This window comes from Ursus maritimus, unplaced genomic scaffold (genome assembly GCF_017311325.1).
Source record: "Ursus maritimus isolate PB19 unplaced genomic scaffold, ASM1731132v1 scaffold_20, whole genome shotgun sequence".
In the NCBI taxonomy this organism is placed as follows: Eukaryota; Metazoa; Chordata; class Mammalia; order Carnivora; family Ursidae; genus Ursus; species Ursus maritimus.
Genome location: NW_024424453.1, coordinates 20,856,334 through 20,876,247, shown reverse-complemented (window position 1 = coordinate 20,876,247; position 19,914 = coordinate 20,856,334). Strand labels below are relative to the sequence as shown.

Sequence of the window (19,914 nt, the reverse complement as noted above, 5' to 3'; positions counted from 1 at the left end):
TAAACAACCACGGAACCAGCCTGAGACGCAGGAAGACGCATCTGGATCTCTACAAATGAACATCTCCAGCGCTGAGTATTGAGGTACGAAGCGGGGAGCCATGAAACCGATGCACAGATATCGGAGAGAATAAGCGGAAGGGAGGAGCCGCCGTGTTCGGGCGCCGGGGAAGGGGCAGCCACTTGCGGGGAGCGGGGCGGGCTCGGGGTCGGCACCCGCAAAACAGCAGACTGAGACCGTGGCCGGAGGTGCAGCGCCACCAGGCATCTCGTGGATCACCGGAATCCCGGTGCGCTCACTGAATCCAGACTGAGACCGGGAGCTCCCGGAGGCCTTGCGAGGCGGCTAGCGGCATTAGAAACACAAAGGACAGGGAAACCAGCGCCCCGGCCCTGGAAGTGAGCTGGGACGCCGGGTGTGGGGCGCACATCCCGGGACGCTGCAGGGTTGAGCAGCACCAACAGAAACAGAGTTAAAGTGGCCAGAACATTAGTAGAGAACGGGCCGCAATCCTTCTGTTCCGTGACAGAGGCTGAAATTTGGCCGCTGCTGCTCTGACTCTCAGAAGAGGCACAGCAAACCGCCAGGGAAAGCCGCCAGAGAACAAAAGCCTGGAAATACCGGCTCAGAGAGTGCCCATCCCCATCCTCCCTCGCAGGGGACACGGAGACTCTACCCAAACAGGGTTGCCTGAGTATTGGCGCGGCAGGCCCCTCCCCCAGAACACAGAAGGCAGGCTGAAAAATCAAGAAGCCCACAACCCGGGCGCCTGGGTGGCGCAGTCATTGAGCGCCTGCCTTCGGCTTAGGGCGTGATCCCGGCGTTCCGGAAAGGAGTCCCTCATCGGGCTCCTCCGCTGGGAGCCTGCTTCTTCCTCTCCCACTCCCCTGCTTCTGTTCCCTCTCTCGCTGGTTGGCTGCCACATAAATAAATAAATAAAATCTTTAAAGAAGAAGCCCACATCCCTAAGATCCCTATAAAACAAGGGGCACGGCCTGGGACCCAGTCAATAATTTGGGCTCTGGAAACCCCGCAACCTCTCTTCATCAGAATGACAAGAAGGAGAAGCCCCCCCCAGCAAAGAAAAGACAGTGATTCTGTGGCCTCTGCCACAGAAATAATGGATATGGATGTAACCAAATTATCAGAAATGGAATTCAGAGTAACGATGGTCAAAATGATGAGTAGAATTGAAAAAACTATTAACGAAAAGGTTACTGAGAATATAGAATCCCTAAGGACAGAAATGAGAGCGAATCTGACAGAAATTAAAAATTCTATGAGCCAAATGCAGGCAAAACTAGAGGCTCTGACGGCCAGGGTCGCAGAAGCAGAGGAACGGGTTAGTGAATTGGAGGATGGGTTAATAGAGGAAAAAATGAAAATAGAAGATGGTCTTAAAAAAATCCACGCCCACGAATGTAGGTTACGGGAGATTACTGACTCAATGAAACGATCCAATGTTAGAATCATCGGCATCCCCGAGGGGGTGGAGAAAAACAGAGGTCTAGAAGAGATATTTGAACAAATTGTAGCTGAAAACTTCCCTAATCTAGCAAGGGAAACAAACATTCGTGTCCAAGAGGCAGAGAGGACCCCTCCCAAGCTCAACCACGACAAACCTACGCCACGTCACGTCATAGTGCAATTCGCAAATATTAGATGCAAGGATACAGTATTGAAAGCGGCCAGGGCAAAGAAATTTCTCACGTACCAAGGCAAAAGCATCAGAATTACGTCAGACCTGTCTACACAGACCTGGAATGAGAGAAAGGGTTGGGGGAGCATATTTAAAGCTCTTTCAGAGAAAAACATGCAGCCAAGGATCCTTTATCCAGCAAGGCTGTCATTCAGAATTGATGGAGAAATAAAGACATTTCAGAATCGCCAGTCACTAACCAATTTTGTAACCACGAAACCAGCCCTACAGGAGATATTACGGGGGGTTCTATAAAAGTAAAAAGGCCCCAAGAGTGATACAGAACAGAAAGTCACAGCCAATACAAACAAAGACTTTACTGGCAACATGGCAACATTAAAATCATATCTCTCAGTAATCAGTCTTAATGTAAATGGTTTGAACCATCCCATAAAACGCCACAGGGTTGCAGATTGGATAAAAAGAAATGACCCATCCATTTGCTGTCTACAAGAGACTCATTTCGAACCCAAAGATGCATTCAGACTGAGAGTAAGGGGATGGAGTACCATCTTTCACGCAAATGGACCTCAAAAGAAAGCTGGGGTAGCAATTCTCATATCAGATAAATTGGATTTTAAACTACAGACTATAGTTAGAGATGCAGAAGGGCACTATATTATTCTTAAGGGAAGTATTCAACAAGTGGATATGACAATTATAAATATATATGCCCCCAACAGGGGAGCAGCAAGATACACAAGCCAACTCTTAACCAGAATAAAGAGACATATAAATAAAAATACATTAATAGTAGGGGACCTCAACACTCCACTCTCAGAAATAGACAGAACACCCTGGCAAAAACTAAGCAAAGAATCAAAGGCTTTGAATGCCATACTCGACGAGTTGGACCTCATAGATATATATAGAACACTACACCCCAGAACCAAAGAATACTCATTCTATTCTAATGCCCATGGAACATTCTCAAGAATAGACCATGTTCTGGGACACAAAACAGGTCTCAACCGATACCAAAAGATTGAAATTATCCCCTGCATATTCTCAGACCACAACGCTCTGAAATTGGAACTCAACCACAAGGAAAAATTTGGAAGAAACTCAAACACTTGGAGACTAAGAACCATCCTGCTCAGGAATGACTCGATAAACCAGGAAATCAAAAATCAAATTAAACAATTTATGGAGACCAATGAGAATGAAAATACAACAGTCCAAAACCTATGGGATACTGCAAAGGCAGTCCTAAGGGGGAAATACATAGCCATCCAAGCCTCACTCAAAAGAATAGAAAAATCTAAAATGCAGTTTTTATATTCTCACCTCAAGAAGCTGGAACAGCAACAGAGGGACAGGCCTAATCCACGCACGAGGAAGCAGTTGACCAAAATTAGAGCTGAAATCAATCAAGCAGAAACCAGAAGTACAGTAGAGCAGATCAACAGGACTAGAAGCTGGTTCTTTGAGAGAATCAATAAAATTGACAGACCACTGGCAAGACTTATCCAAAAGAAAAGAGAAAGGACCCAGATTATTAAAATTATGAATGAAAAAGGAGAGGTCACGACGAACACCATTGAAATTGGAAGGATTATTAGAAATTTTTATCAACAGCTATATGCCAATAAACTAAGCAATCTGGAAGAGATGGAATCCTTCCTGGAAACCTATAAACTACCAAGATTGAAACCGGAAGAAATTGATTCCTTAAACAGGCCAATTAATTATGAAGAAATTGAGTCAGTGATAAACAACCTTCCAAATAACAAAACTCCAGGCCCGGACGGTTTTCCTGGGGAATTCTACCAAACATTCAAAGAAGAAATAATACCTATTCTCCTAAAGCTATTTCAAAAAATAGAAACAGAAGGAAAGCTACCAAACTCATTCTATGAGGCCAATATTACCTTGATCCCCAAACCAGGCAAAGACCCCCTCAAAAAGGAGAATTACAGACCGATTTCCCTAATGAATATGGACGCCAAAATCCTCAACAAGATACTTGCTAATAGAATCCAACAGTACATTAAAAGGATTATCCATCACGATCAAGTGGGATTCATACCTGGGATGCAAGCGTGGTTCAATATTCGCAAATCAATCAGCGTGATACATCATATCAACAAGAAAAGACTCAGGAACCATATGATCCTCTCAATCGATGCCGAAAAAGCATTTGACAAAATACAGCATCCTTTCCTGATTAAAACCCTTCAGAGTGTAGGAATAGAAGGTACATTTCTCAATCTCATAAAAGCCATCTATGAAAAGCCTACTGCAAATATTATTCTCAATGGGGAAAAGCTGGAAGCCTTTCCCTTAAGATCAGGAACTCGACAAGGATGCCCACTCTCGCCACTATTATTCAACATAGTACTAGAAGTCCTTGCAACAGCAATCAGACGACAAAAAGGGATCAAAGGTATTCAAATTGGCAAAGAAGAAGTCAAAATGTCTCTCTTTGCAGATGACATGATACTCTATATGGAAAACCCAAAAGAAGCCACTCCCAAACTATTAGAAGTTATAGAGCAATTCAGTAACGTGGCGGGATACAAAATCAATGCTCAGAAATCAGTTGCATTTCTATACACGAATAACGAGACCGAAGAAAGAGAAATTAGGGAATCCATCCCATTTACAATAGCACCAAAAACCATACGTTACCTTGGAATTAACTTAACCAGAGACGTAAAGGACCTATATTCTAGAAACTATAAATCACTCTTGAAAGACATTGAGGAAGACATAAAAAGATGGAAAGATATTCCATGCTCATGGATTGGAAGAATTAACATAGTTAAAATGTCCATGCTACCCAGAGCAATCTACACTTTCAATGCTATCCCGATCAAAATACCGAGGACATTTTTCAAAGAACTGGAACAAATAGTCCTTAAATTTGTATGGAAACAGAAAAGGCCCCGAATCTCCAAGGAACTGTTGAAAAGGAAAAACAAAGCTGGGGGCATCACAATGCCGGATTTCGAGCTGTACTACAAAGCTGTGATCACAAAGACAGCATGGTACTGGCACAAAAACAGACACATAGACCAATGGAACAGAATAGAGAGCCCAGAAATGGACCCTCGGCTCTTTGGGCAACTAATATTTGATAAAGCAGGAAAAAACATCCGGTGGGAAAAAGACAGTCTCTTCAATAAATGGTGCTGGGAAAATTGGACAGCTACATGCAAAAGAATGAAACTTGACCACTCTCTCACACCATACACAAAAATAAACTCCAAATGGATGAAAGACCTCGATGTGAGACAGGAATCCATCAAAATTCTAGAGGAGAACATAGGCAGCAACCTCTACGACATCGGCCAAAGCAACCTTTTTCATGACACATCCCCAAAGGCAAGAGAAACAAAAGATAAAATGAATTTATGGGACTTCATCAAGATTAAAAGTTTCTGCACAGCCAAGGAAACAGTCAGAAAAACTAAGAGGCAGCCCACGGAATGGGAGAATATATTTGCAAATGACACTACAGATAAAGGACTGGTATCCAAGATCTACAAAGAACTTCTCAAACTCAATACACGAGAAACAAATAAACAAATCAAAAAATGGGCAGAAGATATGAACAGACACTTTTCCAATGAAGACATACAAATGGCTAACAGACACATGAAAAAATGTTCAAAATCATTAGCCATCAAGGAAATTCAAATCAAAACCACACTGAGATACCACCTTACGCCAGTTAGAATGGCAAAAATAGACAAGGCAAGAAACAACAATTGTTGGAGAGGATGTGGAGAAAGGGGATCCCTCCTACATTGTTGGTGGGAATGCAAGTTGGTACAGCCACTCTGGAAAACAGTGTGGAGGTCCCTTAAAAAGTTAAAAATTGAGCTACCCTATGATCCAGCCATTGCACTACTGGGTATTTACCCCAAAGATACAGACGTAGTGAAGAGAAGGGCCATATGCGCCCCAATGTTCATAGCAGCAATGTCCACAATAGCTAAATCGTGGAAGGAGCCGAGATGCCCTTCAACAGATGACTGGATTAAGAAGTTGTGGTCCATATATACGATGGAATATTACTCAGCTATCAGAAAGAACGAGTTCTCAACATTTGCTACAACATGGACAGCACTGGAGGAGATAATGCTAAGTGAAATAAGTCAAGCAGAGAAAGACAACTATCATATGATTTCTCTCATCTATGGAACATAAGAACTAGGATGATCAGTAGGGGAAGAAAGGGATAAAGAAAGGGGGGGTAATCAGAAGGGGGAATGAAACATGAGAGACTATGGACTATGAGAAACAAACTGAGGACTTCAGAGGGGAGGGGGGCGGGGGAATGGGATAGACCGGTGATGGGTAGTAAAGAGGGCACGTATTGCATGGTGCACTGGGTGTTATACAGAACTAATGAATCATTGAGCCTTACATCGGAAACCGGGGATGTACTGTATGGTGACTAACATAATATAATAAAAAATCATTAAAAAAATAAAATAAAATAAAAAAATAAAAATAAAAAGTCTTTATCCTTTACAGATAAACATTGATATTTATAGATGAAATGATGTCTTGAATTTGCTTCAAAGTAATCTTAGTTGAGAGGAAGAGGGCCATGAATTGATAATTATTGGGTTAAATGGGCAACTGATATACCATTTTCCCTTCTTTTGGATGTTTGAAATTTTCCACAATGAAAATTCAATTAAATATTAGGGAAAATTACATATATTGAGTGTTAGGACCAATCAAGAAAAATAAATATTAAGAGAAGATACAATAATTAAGCAGAGCAACTGTATCTTAGAATCCTAAATGAACTGAACTTAATTAAGCTCCATGATTTGGTATAAACCAGCACAGAATGAATGTAAGAATATAGTAGAGGGGTGGCTGGGTAGCTCGGTTGTTAAGTGTCTGCCTTCGGCTCAGGTCATGATCCCAGCGTCCTAGGATCGAGCCCCGCATTGGGCTCCCTGCTCAGCAGGAAGCCTGCTTCTCCCTCTCCCACTACCCCTGCTTGTGTTCCCTCACTCGCTGGGTCTCTATCAAAGAAATAAAATCTTAAAAAAAAAAAAAAAAAAGAATATAGTAGAAAGTCTGTATTCTACCACTCAGGATGAGGAATTATACAGTCATTCATATAAACAACAACCATTTATTGAGCACCTGTAAAATGCCACACTAAATACCAGAAACAACTGCTGGGGAACGTGAAAGACAAGGTAGTGGAGGAGACTGATAAGTCAACCTAGGCCTCTCTATCCAGGGTGGATTGTGAAGCCATTCATCAAAAAAGTTAACATAGGAGGAAGCACAGGTCTCGGAAGAAAAACAAAACCAGTTTTAGAAATAGTGAATTTAGGGGCACCTGGGAGGCTCAGGTCATGATCCTGGCGTTCTGGGATTGAGCCCCGCGTCAGGCTCCCCACTCAGCGGGAAGCCTGCTTCTCCCTCTCCCACTCCCCATGCTTGTGTTCCCTCTTTCCCTGCCTCACTCTCTGTCAGATAAATAAATAAAATCTTAAAAAAAAAGAAAGAAAGAAATAGTGAACTTAAGGTCTCAAGGGAACAACTAAGTAAGATGTACAAAAGACTGCTGGCATCAAAGTTCTAGTCCTCAAGGGCTGGCTGGCTGGCTCAGTCAGTAGAGCATGTGAGGCTTGATCTCTAGGTGGTAAATTCAAGCCCCACACTGGGCATAGAGTTTACAGAAAAAAACATTTTTTTTTAAAGCTCTAGTCCTCAAGAAATATCTAGCCTAGAGATATAGATTAAATCATCATTATATAACAATATCTATCCAGCGAGGCTAAACATTGTCTGCATTATTACATATTTCACAAGCAGTATGATAGGGATATTAAGCCCTAATTTGCAATATGAGGCTGACATTCATGGAAATTATATAATCTACCACTACTATAGCTAATGGTAGTGGAAGCCTTGAAAATTAGTGCGATATAAGAAGTAATAAGGAAGCCAAAGAGAGAACCCTAAGTTGAAGTTAAAGGGGCCATGAAGGAGAAAGGAAAAACAGCCAGAAAAACAAAAAGAAAAACCTTAAGAGGCATGTTCTAGAAACCAAGGTTAGAATTTCAAGAAGGGAGCTCCAGACAGGATCAAATTAAATTTGTTTGTTAAAATGTTCTTTGAATATATTTTTTATAATGGTAAAATATACTTAACATAAAATTTATTTAAACCATTTTAAGAGTACAGTTCCATGGCATTTAGTATATTCACATTATTCTACACCATCACCACCATCTCAAGCTGGAACTTATCTTCTCAAGCTGGAACTACTAAGTTACTGAAATTAACAAATACTGACAAGGAACATAAACCCTAGGTATATAGAATCAAAAACCAAGTAGTTATATTTGTACATGAAAGTGAAAAAAACTTGGTGCTATTTATCTTATTATTAAAACCAGCCTTGGCCCATAGAAATAATGCAAGTCGCATGTTCGATTCAAATTTTTCAAAGTAGCCACATTAAGAATAGAAAGAAACAACAATTTTCATCATAACAATACATACATTTGGCTAGTGGCTACCATATTATAAAACATCACAGATTTAAATATAACAAAAAATTTTAAAAGTCTAAAATTACAAGGTAATATCAGTTGTTTTAGACAAAGTCAAGAGAGTTTGTCTTTATAAACCAAGTGTAATGTGGCAAGTATTTAGAAATGTGAAATGAGGAGGTATGCTGGGAGAGGAATCAGGACGGTGGATGGTGTTGAGTTTTCTACAAAGTTTAATTTTCTATGAAGACAATTTTTTATTTTTATCGACATTTTTGGCACAAAATCAACTTGTGTCATTTTTATAAAAAAAATTTTTTTTCAAGTAGGCTCCCCATCCAACGTGGGGCTTGAACTCACAACCCCAAAATCAAGTCACACGCTCTATCGACTTAGCCAGTCAGACACCCCATTTTTATCAGTTTTTTAAAAAGATGAATTGAGAGACTGTGGACTCTGGGAAACAAACTGAGGGCTTCAGAGGGGAGGAAGGTGGGGGACTGGGATAGGCCGGTGATGGGTATTAAGAAGGGCACATATTACACGGTGCACTGGGTGTTATACGCAAATAATGAATCATGGAACATTGCATCAAAAACTGGGGATGTACTATATGGTGACTAATTTAACAAAATAAAAATTATTAAAAAAACCCTAAAAACTAACTAACTAACTAAATAAATAAATAAATAAAAAGGTGAACTGACTATCATTCATTGGATGTATTATTAGAATACTCACTCATGGGAGAGTGAGCATTTTTTTTTTACATAACCTCTATCTTGGAACTAACCTAAGAGGATATACTTAGGAGGAAATTTAAGTATCACCTGAAGGTTGCATACGTCAGCAAATACTTGATTACCTCGTCTGGGGGCAAGCATCAAATACCAGGTTAACCAAGATATCATGCATCAACCCTAAAAAATGTTGTAGATTAAAAATTTAAAAAGTAAACAGGTAATTTTAACACCGCATGGTTAAGTATTAATAGAGCCAAGACAGAGCACAAGAGGGACACTCAGCCCTGAGCAGAGCCTATCAGTCCAGGCTCCCTGAAGGAAGTGATACAAAGCAAAGTCCCTAAGGGTCTGGGCAGGTAAAATAAGGGAAAGGAGGAAGTATTCCAAGCCGAGGAAACAGCATGTGCAAAGGCTCAGAAACAAGAACACAGGCTGCTCCAGAAACTGTAAGGAGTTCTATATGGCTAAAGAAGAGGGAGGCAGTAACTGGAGATGAAGCTGAAGAAAAACTATAAGGCCAAAGCTCAAAGAAGCAACTAAAGAGTTTGGATTTTGTAATGAAGGCGATGAGATATTGAAAGGTTCTAAGTAGGAGAGTGAAGGGTAAATGTTTTTAAAACTTGAATTCAGTTATGTTATTTCGCTGTTTAAAACATTCCAATGGGGGGCGCCTGGGTGGCTCAGTCGTTAGGCGTCTGCCTTCGGCTCAGGGCATGATCCCGGCGTTATGGGATCGAGCGCCACATTAGGCTCCTCCGCTGGAAGCTTGCTTCTTCCTCTCCCACTCCCCCTGCTTGTGTTCCCTCTCTCGTTGGCTGTCTCTCTCTGTCAAATAAATAAATAAAATCTTAAAAAAAAAAAAAATTCCAATGGTTTCCCATTGCACTTAAATCTAAGCCTTATTCTGGCCTATGAAGTACTAAAGGACCTGGCCCATGGCTACTCCTCCACCCTGAACTCACACCAGTCCCCTCTTTGCTGGCTATGTTTCACCCTCTTCCTAGTTTTTAAAAAAGTAGGTTCATTCCCACCTAGAGACCCTTGAACCTCCCATTCAATCTCAGACACTTCTCCCAGTTTCACATGACTGGCTTCTTCTCACCATTCACATCTCTAGTGGCTAATGTAAATGCCTCCCACCCTCCCATCTCCCTCCCATTGCCCCATTTAATATTTTAATAGTAACTATCATTATCTGAAAATATCTTGTGATTACAAAGTAATATTAAACAGGAAGGCCAGAGAAGGCCTCTCCGAAATGACATCTGAATGGAACCAGTCTGTTCAGAGAGAAGAAACAACAAGGTGCAAAGCACTGAAGGCAGGAATGACCTTGGTGCATGTGAAAAATAAGGCCAACGTCATTGGAGCAGAGTAAGGAAAGGATATGTGGCCCTGAAGTCAGAGGCTGGCAAAGGTGAAATTATGCAGGACCTTAGAGTTCTAGGGAGAAGCTGGATTTTATCCCAAGTGTGCTGGAAAACTAACAGGAGGTTTTAATCAGAGGAGTAATGCTACATAATCTACAATACAATTTATAGTTGTTAAAATCACTTCGGTTGCTGAATGAGAAATCCATTATAAGTGGGTAAAATGGAAATGGAGAGATGAGCTGAGAGATTACAGTAATAGTCTAGATAAGAAATTATGAGAATAGCAGTGGAGATGGTGAGAAGTATATTTTAAAGGTAGGGTTGTCAGGACTTGCTGAAAGATTATTAAGGGATAATGGAAAGAATCAAGAATAACCCCTAGGCTTTTGGTTGGTACATTTACAATAACCTGGGAAGGAACAAGTTTAAAGATAGTAAATCAAGAGTTGTTTTGGATTAATTTTCATTTCAGACATAGATGTTCAATAATAAGCAACCTAATAATATCTCTTGGTAGAGATATAAATTTGGGAGTTGTCAGCATATAGATGATATTTAAAGCCATGGGACTAGTTGAAGTTATTTAGGAAGAGAGTAAAGATGAAAAGAGGACAAAGGGTGTAGCAAAAGCACATGGGGAATCAAGAGATATCCCTACCTCAGCGAATGGGAGAGAAAAATAAAGTTGGGGAGGGTGGGATATGTGGAGAAGTTGTATTGGCTATGTTTAGACTTTTTTTTTTTTTTTTGGAGACAGAGACAGCACCCAAGTTTTGGGGGAGAGGGAGAAAGAATCTCAAGCAGACTCCCCGCTGAGTGGGGAGCCCGTCACAGGGCTAAATCTCACAACCCTGAAATCATGAACTGAGCTGAAAACAAGAGCCAGACACTTAACCAAATGAGCCACCCAGGTGTCCAGCTATGTAGAGTCTTAATAGCATATGGGGCACCCAGCTAAAACTGCCAGTATACAGTTGTATGAATATTCTATAGGAAATGGATGTGGTTTGGAGAAACGTATTTGCAATCATCAAATAGATGGTAGTTGAAGGCAGGAGTAGATGGGATCACCCTGAAAGACTATGCAGAGAAAAGAGTGCTGATAGCAAAAAACAGAAGCAAAATTTATCACTGAGACAGAAGAGCCCACACATTAGAACAGTTAACATCTCATTTTTTTCAGAAATCGAATTGCCAGTCAATTAATGAAAAAAGGGGGGGGGGCGAAAAGGCCTTGATGCCTTGAATCTGAAACCCAGCTCTGATAACTGCTATCTCTTTGACTTTGGTTCTTCAATTTCTGTGACTCAGTTTCTTACTGAATAGTGATAAAATGTACTCCATTCTACATCATGGAGATACTGTCAGACAATAGGCTTGAATGAAGCTGTTTCAATGAGAAACTAATGACGGTTAAAAACTATTATACAATTCCCTATGGGTCACTTTTTCTATTCTTTCTCTTAGAACAGCCACAATTAAATGAAATGAAAGTAACATAAGCTCTGGTGATGTAAGAGACTATAAATAAACCCAAGATACTATTATTTTTACCAACAAGTCTCATAAAGGAAGGAAAAAAAGGGGGAAGAAAAGTACTAATTAGTTCATTCTACATTAAAAGAAGATGCGAAAAAAATATTGAGCTTCACATTGAGCCTGAAAGATGAAATCTGTACATTAATTTCCTAAAATGAGCACCTGTATTCATGTTATTTTATAAAATGTTAACACAAAATATGCTTGCAACATTCATGCAAAGTGAAAAAACCACAAAAACAGAATGATTCAATTAAGACAAGCGTGGTTCCTTCATTTATCCTCTTACTTATGTGACTGGGGAAGGCTAGTCTTGTATGGGCAACAAGTGGAGATGAACACAACTGCACTGCAAAAAGGAAGGAATTAAATATCCCACTGACTTTATGTCAGTTCTGACTTTGTGTGCTAAGTTTTCAAACACCTTAAAAAATTGGGAAGCAATTATTCCTATCTTCAGAAGGGCCTATGGTTTCATTTTGGAGAAACCAACTGCCTTTTCTTACAATTGGCGTTCCTTACACAAACTGAGAACCAGGGATTGTTCTTCTAAAAGAGGCAGTTTGGGTCCAAACGTAAAGCTAAAAACCCAATTCCTCCCCGAGCGATCACAAAGAATAGAAACTGGGGAAAGTTCATGGGTCAAGTCCGTCATCTAAGGAAAGAGGTTGCCGGGAAGCAAATGAGTGTAGAAAGTGATCAAAAGGGGCAGTTCCCTCTAGCTGCAGGGGACAAGACCCGGGTTAGGGACGAGCTCCCGTGCGCCGCTCAGGTAAAATGGGATCAGCGAACGCCTCTCGTTCCCTAGACCGGCTTCCCAAAAGTCTGTGGCGACGCCTCGCATATTTTTAACCATCTCGCGAAACACATCCACAAAAGCCGGGGCTGAGGGTCTCCGAGACGGCATGCGCGCGGCTGGGTAGGGAGAGCACGTGAGACGCCGGCCTGGCCGGGCGGAGGAGGACGCGGGACCGGGAGATGCCGGGCCTGGCCCTACCTGCCCAACTCCCGCAGAGCGGGGATCATAGACGCCAGCTCCAGGCCGTGGTCGCCCATGCTGAGGAGGCGCGGCACTCATCAACGGCGCCGACGCGGTCTCCCGGCGTCTCCACAGCTACCTCTGGTGGGAAGGCACGGCGTCCGACGGTGCCTCGCCAGGCCCAAAACTCCTCCCGGAAGCCGCCGCTGGTCCTTCTCTGTTAGGCCTTATTCTTTTTCCGCGTAGGGCCCGGGGGAGGCCGGGAGGCCGAGAAGGGGTGGGGCAAGCAGGCGGAGCGCGCGCCCGTCAAGTTTCCCACTGCGAATCCGGCTTAGGGCGGAACGCGGGCCGCGCGTGATTCGCCGCGAGTTTTGGTTTTTAGTCCGCACCGGTTGCTACTCCCAGCTTGGGAGGCTCAGTGAGGCAAGATCCTAGGTTCTGGAGAAGAAACAGGTTTGACGGGCATTAGCCCTGCCTCCCTCGCATCACAAAAGTGAGAACTGAGACAATTCGGCGAGTAAAGGGCACGACTAGATCCCAGGTCTCCCCATGGCGGAACGCCCTCAGGTTCCTACCACTTTTCCGGCATCCATTCTGAGAGATACGAGGCTCCTCCCTGTCTTTCCTGTTTCAGCAGGTTTTTTTCCATTTGAAGTGAGGCTTTCTCGAGGATATTCCCAACCTTTATATTTAAAAAGGGGTTTGAACTTTTTGTATGCGTCTCATCAAATCAGCGTCAGTACTGTGTATGTTTATGTCACCTTTATGGGCATCTTCTACCCACGATTTAATTTTTAATGTAAATCAACGGATTTGGGCTGTAGACATTTTCTAGCCCAACCCAGTTTGTTTATTTGAAAAGTGGCCATCATAAGAGACTGTTAACATGTCAAAATTATGCATTTAATCAGGCAAAGCCATGCAGTGTGATTACATTTGTTCCAGGGTACATGAGGATAATTACTGATATAGTACCTAAAAAATATCAAGGGGCGCCTGGGTGGCTCAGTTGGTTAAGAGTCTGCCTTTGGCTCTGGTCATGATCCCAGGGTCCTGGGATAGAACCCTGCCTGCATGGGGCTCCCTGCTCTGTGGGGAGTCTGCTTCTCCCTCAGCCCCTCCACTCCTGCCTCCTGCTTGTGCTCTCTCTCTCTCAAATGAATAAATAAAAATCTTTAAAATAAAAAATAAAAATAAATCAGTGGTGGAATGACAGCCAGATATGCTCCTGCCTTAGGGATTTTGCATTTGCTTTACCTTCTGCCAAAATCTTGAGCACTCCTATCATCGAACTCCTTTTAAGATGTTGCTAAAATGTCACCAGAGAACCTCATGTAGAATAGCACGCTTACACTNTTTCCCTCTCCATCCTGCTTTATTTTTCCTCATAGCACTTGGAACCGAATTGTATATTACGTACTATTATTGACTGTGTCTTCCAATTAGGAGTATTAGCTCCTGGGAGCAGTATCTTATCTGATTTATTCACGGCTTAGATCCCCAGGACCTAAAACAGTGCCTGGCACAGTGTTCACTAAATATTTGTTAAATAGTTGAATGCTATAGCAAAAAGAACATGGGATTAGGCGTTAGAGGCCCTGCACAAGTTCTCATTCCACCTGCTAGAAATTATATGACCTCAGTAAAATTATTTAACCTCTCTGCAGTTTTGTTTTTTCATCTACCAATGGGATTAATAATATCTAGTTCACAAGATTATGATAAAAATTTAATAACAGGTAATAGAATCACATAGTGGACCCATTTCTTAGTTAAAATAAGTAAAGTATACAATACATGCCAACAAAGATCTTGAAAATGATGAATAAAAAGAGCAAATTGCAAAGGGATGCATAATAGTGTATCACATATCATTTTAAAACCACAAAATAAGTTTTCATGCGAGTTCTGTATACGCACATACATAATAAAAATGTAAAAACATGGCTGGGAAGGATATATATCGGCTCTAGGAGAGTTGTACACCCCTGGAGAAAGAGAGAGGAAAATGAAATGATGAGGTTTCAACACATCTGTGAGGGTTTTCTTTTAATAGGGTCTGAATTAACCATGACAAATGTAACTTTTGTTATATTTGGGTGAATGTTATATGACTATTTGTATCTGTATGGATATGATATCCCAAAATGTTTTAAAGAGTAGACTTTTAAAAGATTTATTTATTTATTTCAGAGAGAGAGAGAGAGAGTGCAGGGGCGGGGGGTGGGCAGAATGAAAGGGAGAGAGAGAATCCCAAGCAGGCTCCGCATTCAATGTGGAGTCCCATGCTGGGCTTGATCTCACCACCCTGAGATCATGACGTGAGCCAAATCCGAGTCCCATGCCCAATCGACTATGCTACCCAGGTGCCCCTAAATATACTTTTTTAAAGTTTCGATTAGATTACACATATGAAAAATTTTATCAACTAAAAAGTAATAAATATTAAGTATTATTTTTAGATGATATGAAGAAGATCATAAAAATTACGATGTTATATGGAAGGCAGCAACTGAATAGTATTAGAATTCTGAAAGGCAGTATACATTGGAAACAGTAGAGCTTTGGAAATCCAATTTAATTCAAAAAGTTACTTTTATGCAAGATATTTTGTTAGGTACTTCTTTTTGTTGTTGTTAGGTACTTCTATGACACAAAGATGAGGACAATGAAGTGTCTCGACTAGTGTACAAACTGCGGATGTAGAAGGACATCATGAGAATTCAGAATATGAAAAGCAAAGCAGAATCTGAGGAATGCATTGAGAAATACAAACAACATGCACTGGGAAAATAGCAGAGGAAGAGATCAAGTATGCTCTGTGGAGAGGAGGCGGAGCAGGTAGGGGCTCGAGGAGAATGTGGCACCACTCTGAGATGGGACGTGAAGGAAGGGCAGGATATGAAGAAACCAAGATTGGAGAAGAGGAATATTTTCTAATTAGAGGCAGCAGTATGAACAAAAAGCATATGGAGGGAGAGACTGGTGGTGCAGTTCAGCTAATATTAGGGAACATTTAGAGTAGTCCGATTGAGACACTTGTACAAACCTCAGTAAGCACTGAAGAGGCACTGGAAAATCTGGCAGGAGGGTGCAGGACAGAACAAAGGAAGGTAGCTGATTACTTCAAGAAATCAAACTTTAGTATATCAATAAATGAGCAATTGTCATTCCAAGCAGACATCCTCCCTCAAGGTACCCATATATTTCTCTCCCCCACCAAACTTTTTTGAGTTTTTCATACAGGCTGATTCTATTTCCTCACCTCCCTCTCAAGTCCCAAACCTACATAAACTATTCTCTCTGCCCTCCCCTCCCCTTCTTAAGTGCTTCTCACCAAAGTCAGCAATGACTTTCACATGTAGGGCTAAATTCAAAAGATGTTGATCAGCTCTTTCCTTTCATGACCACTCAGCAGCATTTAACAGCATAGATTAATGCCTCTCTCTTAGGATATTTTCTTCCTTTGGCCTATGTTACTCTCTTGGTAGCAACACTTCCTTTGCCATTCTCTTAATTGCTGTTATTCCTTATGATTCCCAATTAGCTTCCTTTCTCTCTCTTTTTTTTTTTTTTAATTCCTAGGTGACTTCATTCACTCTTCAGACTTCAGTAAACTTTCCACCTGCTTATTACTCCCAGATTCTTTGCTTCTGCCCAGATTTCTCTCTGAGCTTTATGTTTCCACATGTCTAACTTTACTGAATTTTTTATCTTGAATTTTTCCCGGATACTTTATTTTTGTTTAACTTTTTATTATGGAAGGTTTCAAATATATACCAAAAAAAAGGGGGGGGGGGACTAGAATAAGGAACCACCTTGTGCCTAGCACCCAACTTCAACATTTGTTGCATATGGCCAGTCTTTATTTCATCTCTAACCACCCTTCCCGTTTCCCCTCTCCCTAATTGGATTATTTTAAAGAAAATCTCCAACATCAAATCAGTTTATCTATAAATACTTACTTCAGTTTATATCCCTTAAAGATAATGATTCAATTCTGCCTCAGAATCAAATCAATCTACTCCCCAAATCCCATTACCACCACGCTAGTTTCAGACCATCACAATTATTCCCACAGCATTTTAGTTTACCTCTCTTCTTCAGGCTTTTCCTTCCAATCTATTCTCTACACTGGACCTTCCCAACTTTTTTTTAATTGTTCAACAGTATCATTGTAATTTTTAAAATATATGTGTCCTAATATGTGCATATTTATTAACCACATATTTAGCACTATGTTGTAGTATACATTAAACTCATGATAATGTAAATTTGGGGAAAATACAACTGTTGATTGGTGTCTGTATTCCTCTCAATCCCCTTTTATCATTGGGGAAGTGGAATGTTGGGGGAGAGATTGAGGCAGGAAGCAGAGAAGCTGAGGTAGGTGGGTCCTGGTGTCTGTGAGACCTTGTTATTTCCTAAGCCCAGTGTCCCATTCAAGTTGATAAGGGGTCACCAGCCAATGCTTTGGAGGTTTCAGCCTGCATGTGCATAGAATTGTCCCCATTGATGATTAAACTAGGGGGGAAATGACCACCAGATGGCACCACAACCCAAATAAAAGGAAAATGGATTTCTCAGTTCTCAGATGCCCAAACTCCTGGATGCCTAGCTCTGCAAGTTCCATCATAATGCATTGGATTTTTTTTTTTTACTCCATTTATGGTATTTTGTCAGTATTTTACTGTGTAATTCACATCATAAAATATACACTAAAATAGAAATCTTTTTTTAAAAAAGATTTTATTTATTTATTTGTTGGAGAGAGAGAGCACACACAAGCAGAGGAAGTGGCAGGCAGAGGGAGAAGCAGGCTCCTCTCTGGGCAAGGAGCCTGATGCAGGACTTGATCCCAGAACCCTGGGATCCTGACCTGAGCCAAAGGCAGACGTTTTCACCAACTGAGCCACCCAGGTGTCCCTAAAATAGAAATCTTAAGGAAATGAGATAAAAATATAAACAATTTCAATTTCCTTTGTAAACTGAAATGGATTTCAATATACACCTTCTTGGTACATGGTGCTCAAAAATTTGCATTTTAAATAATTTTTAATAATTTTCATTTTTCCTAGTTTTATTGAGAAATAACTGGCATGTTACTGTGTAAGTTTAAGACATACAGCATGATGGTTTCAATTATATATATTAAAAAATGGTTATCATAATAGGTTCAACTAACATCCATCTTCTCATATAGAGACAATAAAAAGAAAAGAAGAATAAAAAAAAAGAAAAAAAGATTTTCTTCCTGTAATGAGAACTCTTAGGATTTACTGTCTTAATTTTCCTATGCACCATACAGCAGTATTAGCTATAGTCATCATGTTGTACATTATATCCCTATTACTTATTTATCCTGTAACTGGAAGTTTGTACTTTTTGGCCACATTTCTCCAATTCCCCTCCTACTATCTCCTACCTCTGATAACCATAAATCTGACCTCTTTTTCTATGAATTTAGTCGAATTTTGTTTGTTTGTTTTAAATTCCACATATAAGTGAGATCATGTGGTATTTATCTTTCTCCTGCTTATTTCACTTAGCATAATGCCTCTTTTTGTGGCTAAATAATATTCCATTATATATATGTCATATATATACGTCACAATTTCTTTATTCATTCATACCTCTATGGCTACTCAGGTTGTTTCCATATTTGTCTATTATAAATAATGCTGCTATGAACATAGGAGTGCAGATATCTTTTCAAGTTAGTGTTTTCATTACCTTAGGATGTATTCGCAGAAGTGGAATTGCTGATCATATGGTAGCTCTATTTTTAATCTTTTGAGGATCCTCCATAGTCTTTTCCATAGTATCTGTACCAATTTACAATCCCATCAACAGTGTACAAGGCTTCCCTTTTCTCCATATCCATGCCAGTATTTGTTATCTCTCATCTGTTTGATAATAGTCATTCTAGGGGCGCCTGGGTGGCTCAGATGATCAAGTGTCTGCCTTAGGCTCAGGTCGTGATCTCCAGGTCCTGGGATAGAGCCGCGTGTTGGGCTCCCCCCCCCCGCCCCTCCCCCTGCTTGTTCTCTCTCTCCCCCTCTCTCTCTCTCTCTCAAATGAATAAATGGAATCTTAAGAAAAAAAACAGCCATTCTAACAGGAGTGAAGTGATGTCTCACTGTGCTTTTAATTTGCATTTCTCTAATGAATAGTGATGTTGAGCATCTTCTCAGGTACCAGTTGGATTTTCATATATTTTCTTTGGAAAACTGTTTATTCAAGTGCTTTACCCAATTTTTAATTGAGTTGTTTGTTTTCTTGTTATTGGGTTGTATGAGCTCTTTATATGATTTGCAAATATGTTTCCCAATTTGTAGATTGTCTTTTCACTTTGTTGATGGGTTTTTTGCTGTACAAAAGCTTTTTAGTTTGATTTAGTCCCACTTATTTTCTATTTTGCTGCTTGTGCTTTAGGTGTCATATCCAAAAATCATTACCATGACCCATGTTAAGGAGCTTTGTTTCTATGTTTTCTTCTAGTAGTTTTATGGTTTCAGGTTTTACATTTAAATCTTTAATCCATTTCAAGTTAATTTTTGTAAGTAGTACAAGATATGGGTGCAGTTTCATTCTTTTACATGTGAATATCCAATTATCCTAGCATCATTTATTGAAGAGACTGTCTTTTCTCCATTGGGTATTCTTGGCTCCTTTGTCGAATATTAGTTTGCCATATATTCTCAGATTTATTTCTGGGCTCTCGATTCTGTTCCATTAGTCTCTGTCTGTTTTCAGGCCAGTACCATTCTGTTTGTATGACTACAGCTTTAGTTATAGCTTGAAATCAGGAAGTGATACCTCCTGATTTATTCTTCTTTCTCATGATGTTTTTGGTTATTCAGGGTCTTTGGTGGTTCCATATGAATTTTAGGAGTGTTTTTTAATTTGTTTGTATACTTCTGTAAAAAAAATGCCATTGGAATCTTGATAGGGATTGCATTGAATTTATAGATGGCTTTTGGTAGTGTTGACATTTAACAATATTAATTCTTCCAATCCATGAACACAGAATACCTTTCCATTTCTTTGTGTCTTCTTCAGTTTCTTTCATCAATGTTGTAATTTTCAGTATAGAGATCAT

The 19,914-nt window shown here is 40.4% G+C and overlaps 1 protein-coding gene across 1 annotated transcript in view; it reads right to left on the bottom strand.

The window, feature by feature from the left end:
• The window catches only part of ATR (ATR serine/threonine kinase), a 102,328-nt gene extending 89,308 nt beyond the window's left edge, over positions 1-13,020 (bottom strand). The window contains exon 1 of the mRNA XM_008707724.2: positions 12,831-13,020. Within this exon, the coding sequence (XP_008705946.2) occupies positions 12,831-12,889 (59 nt within the window). The 5' untranslated portion in view covers positions 12,890-13,020. The remainder of the gene's footprint in view (positions 1-12,830) is intronic.
• Positions 13,021-19,914: the final 6,894 nt, after the last annotated feature.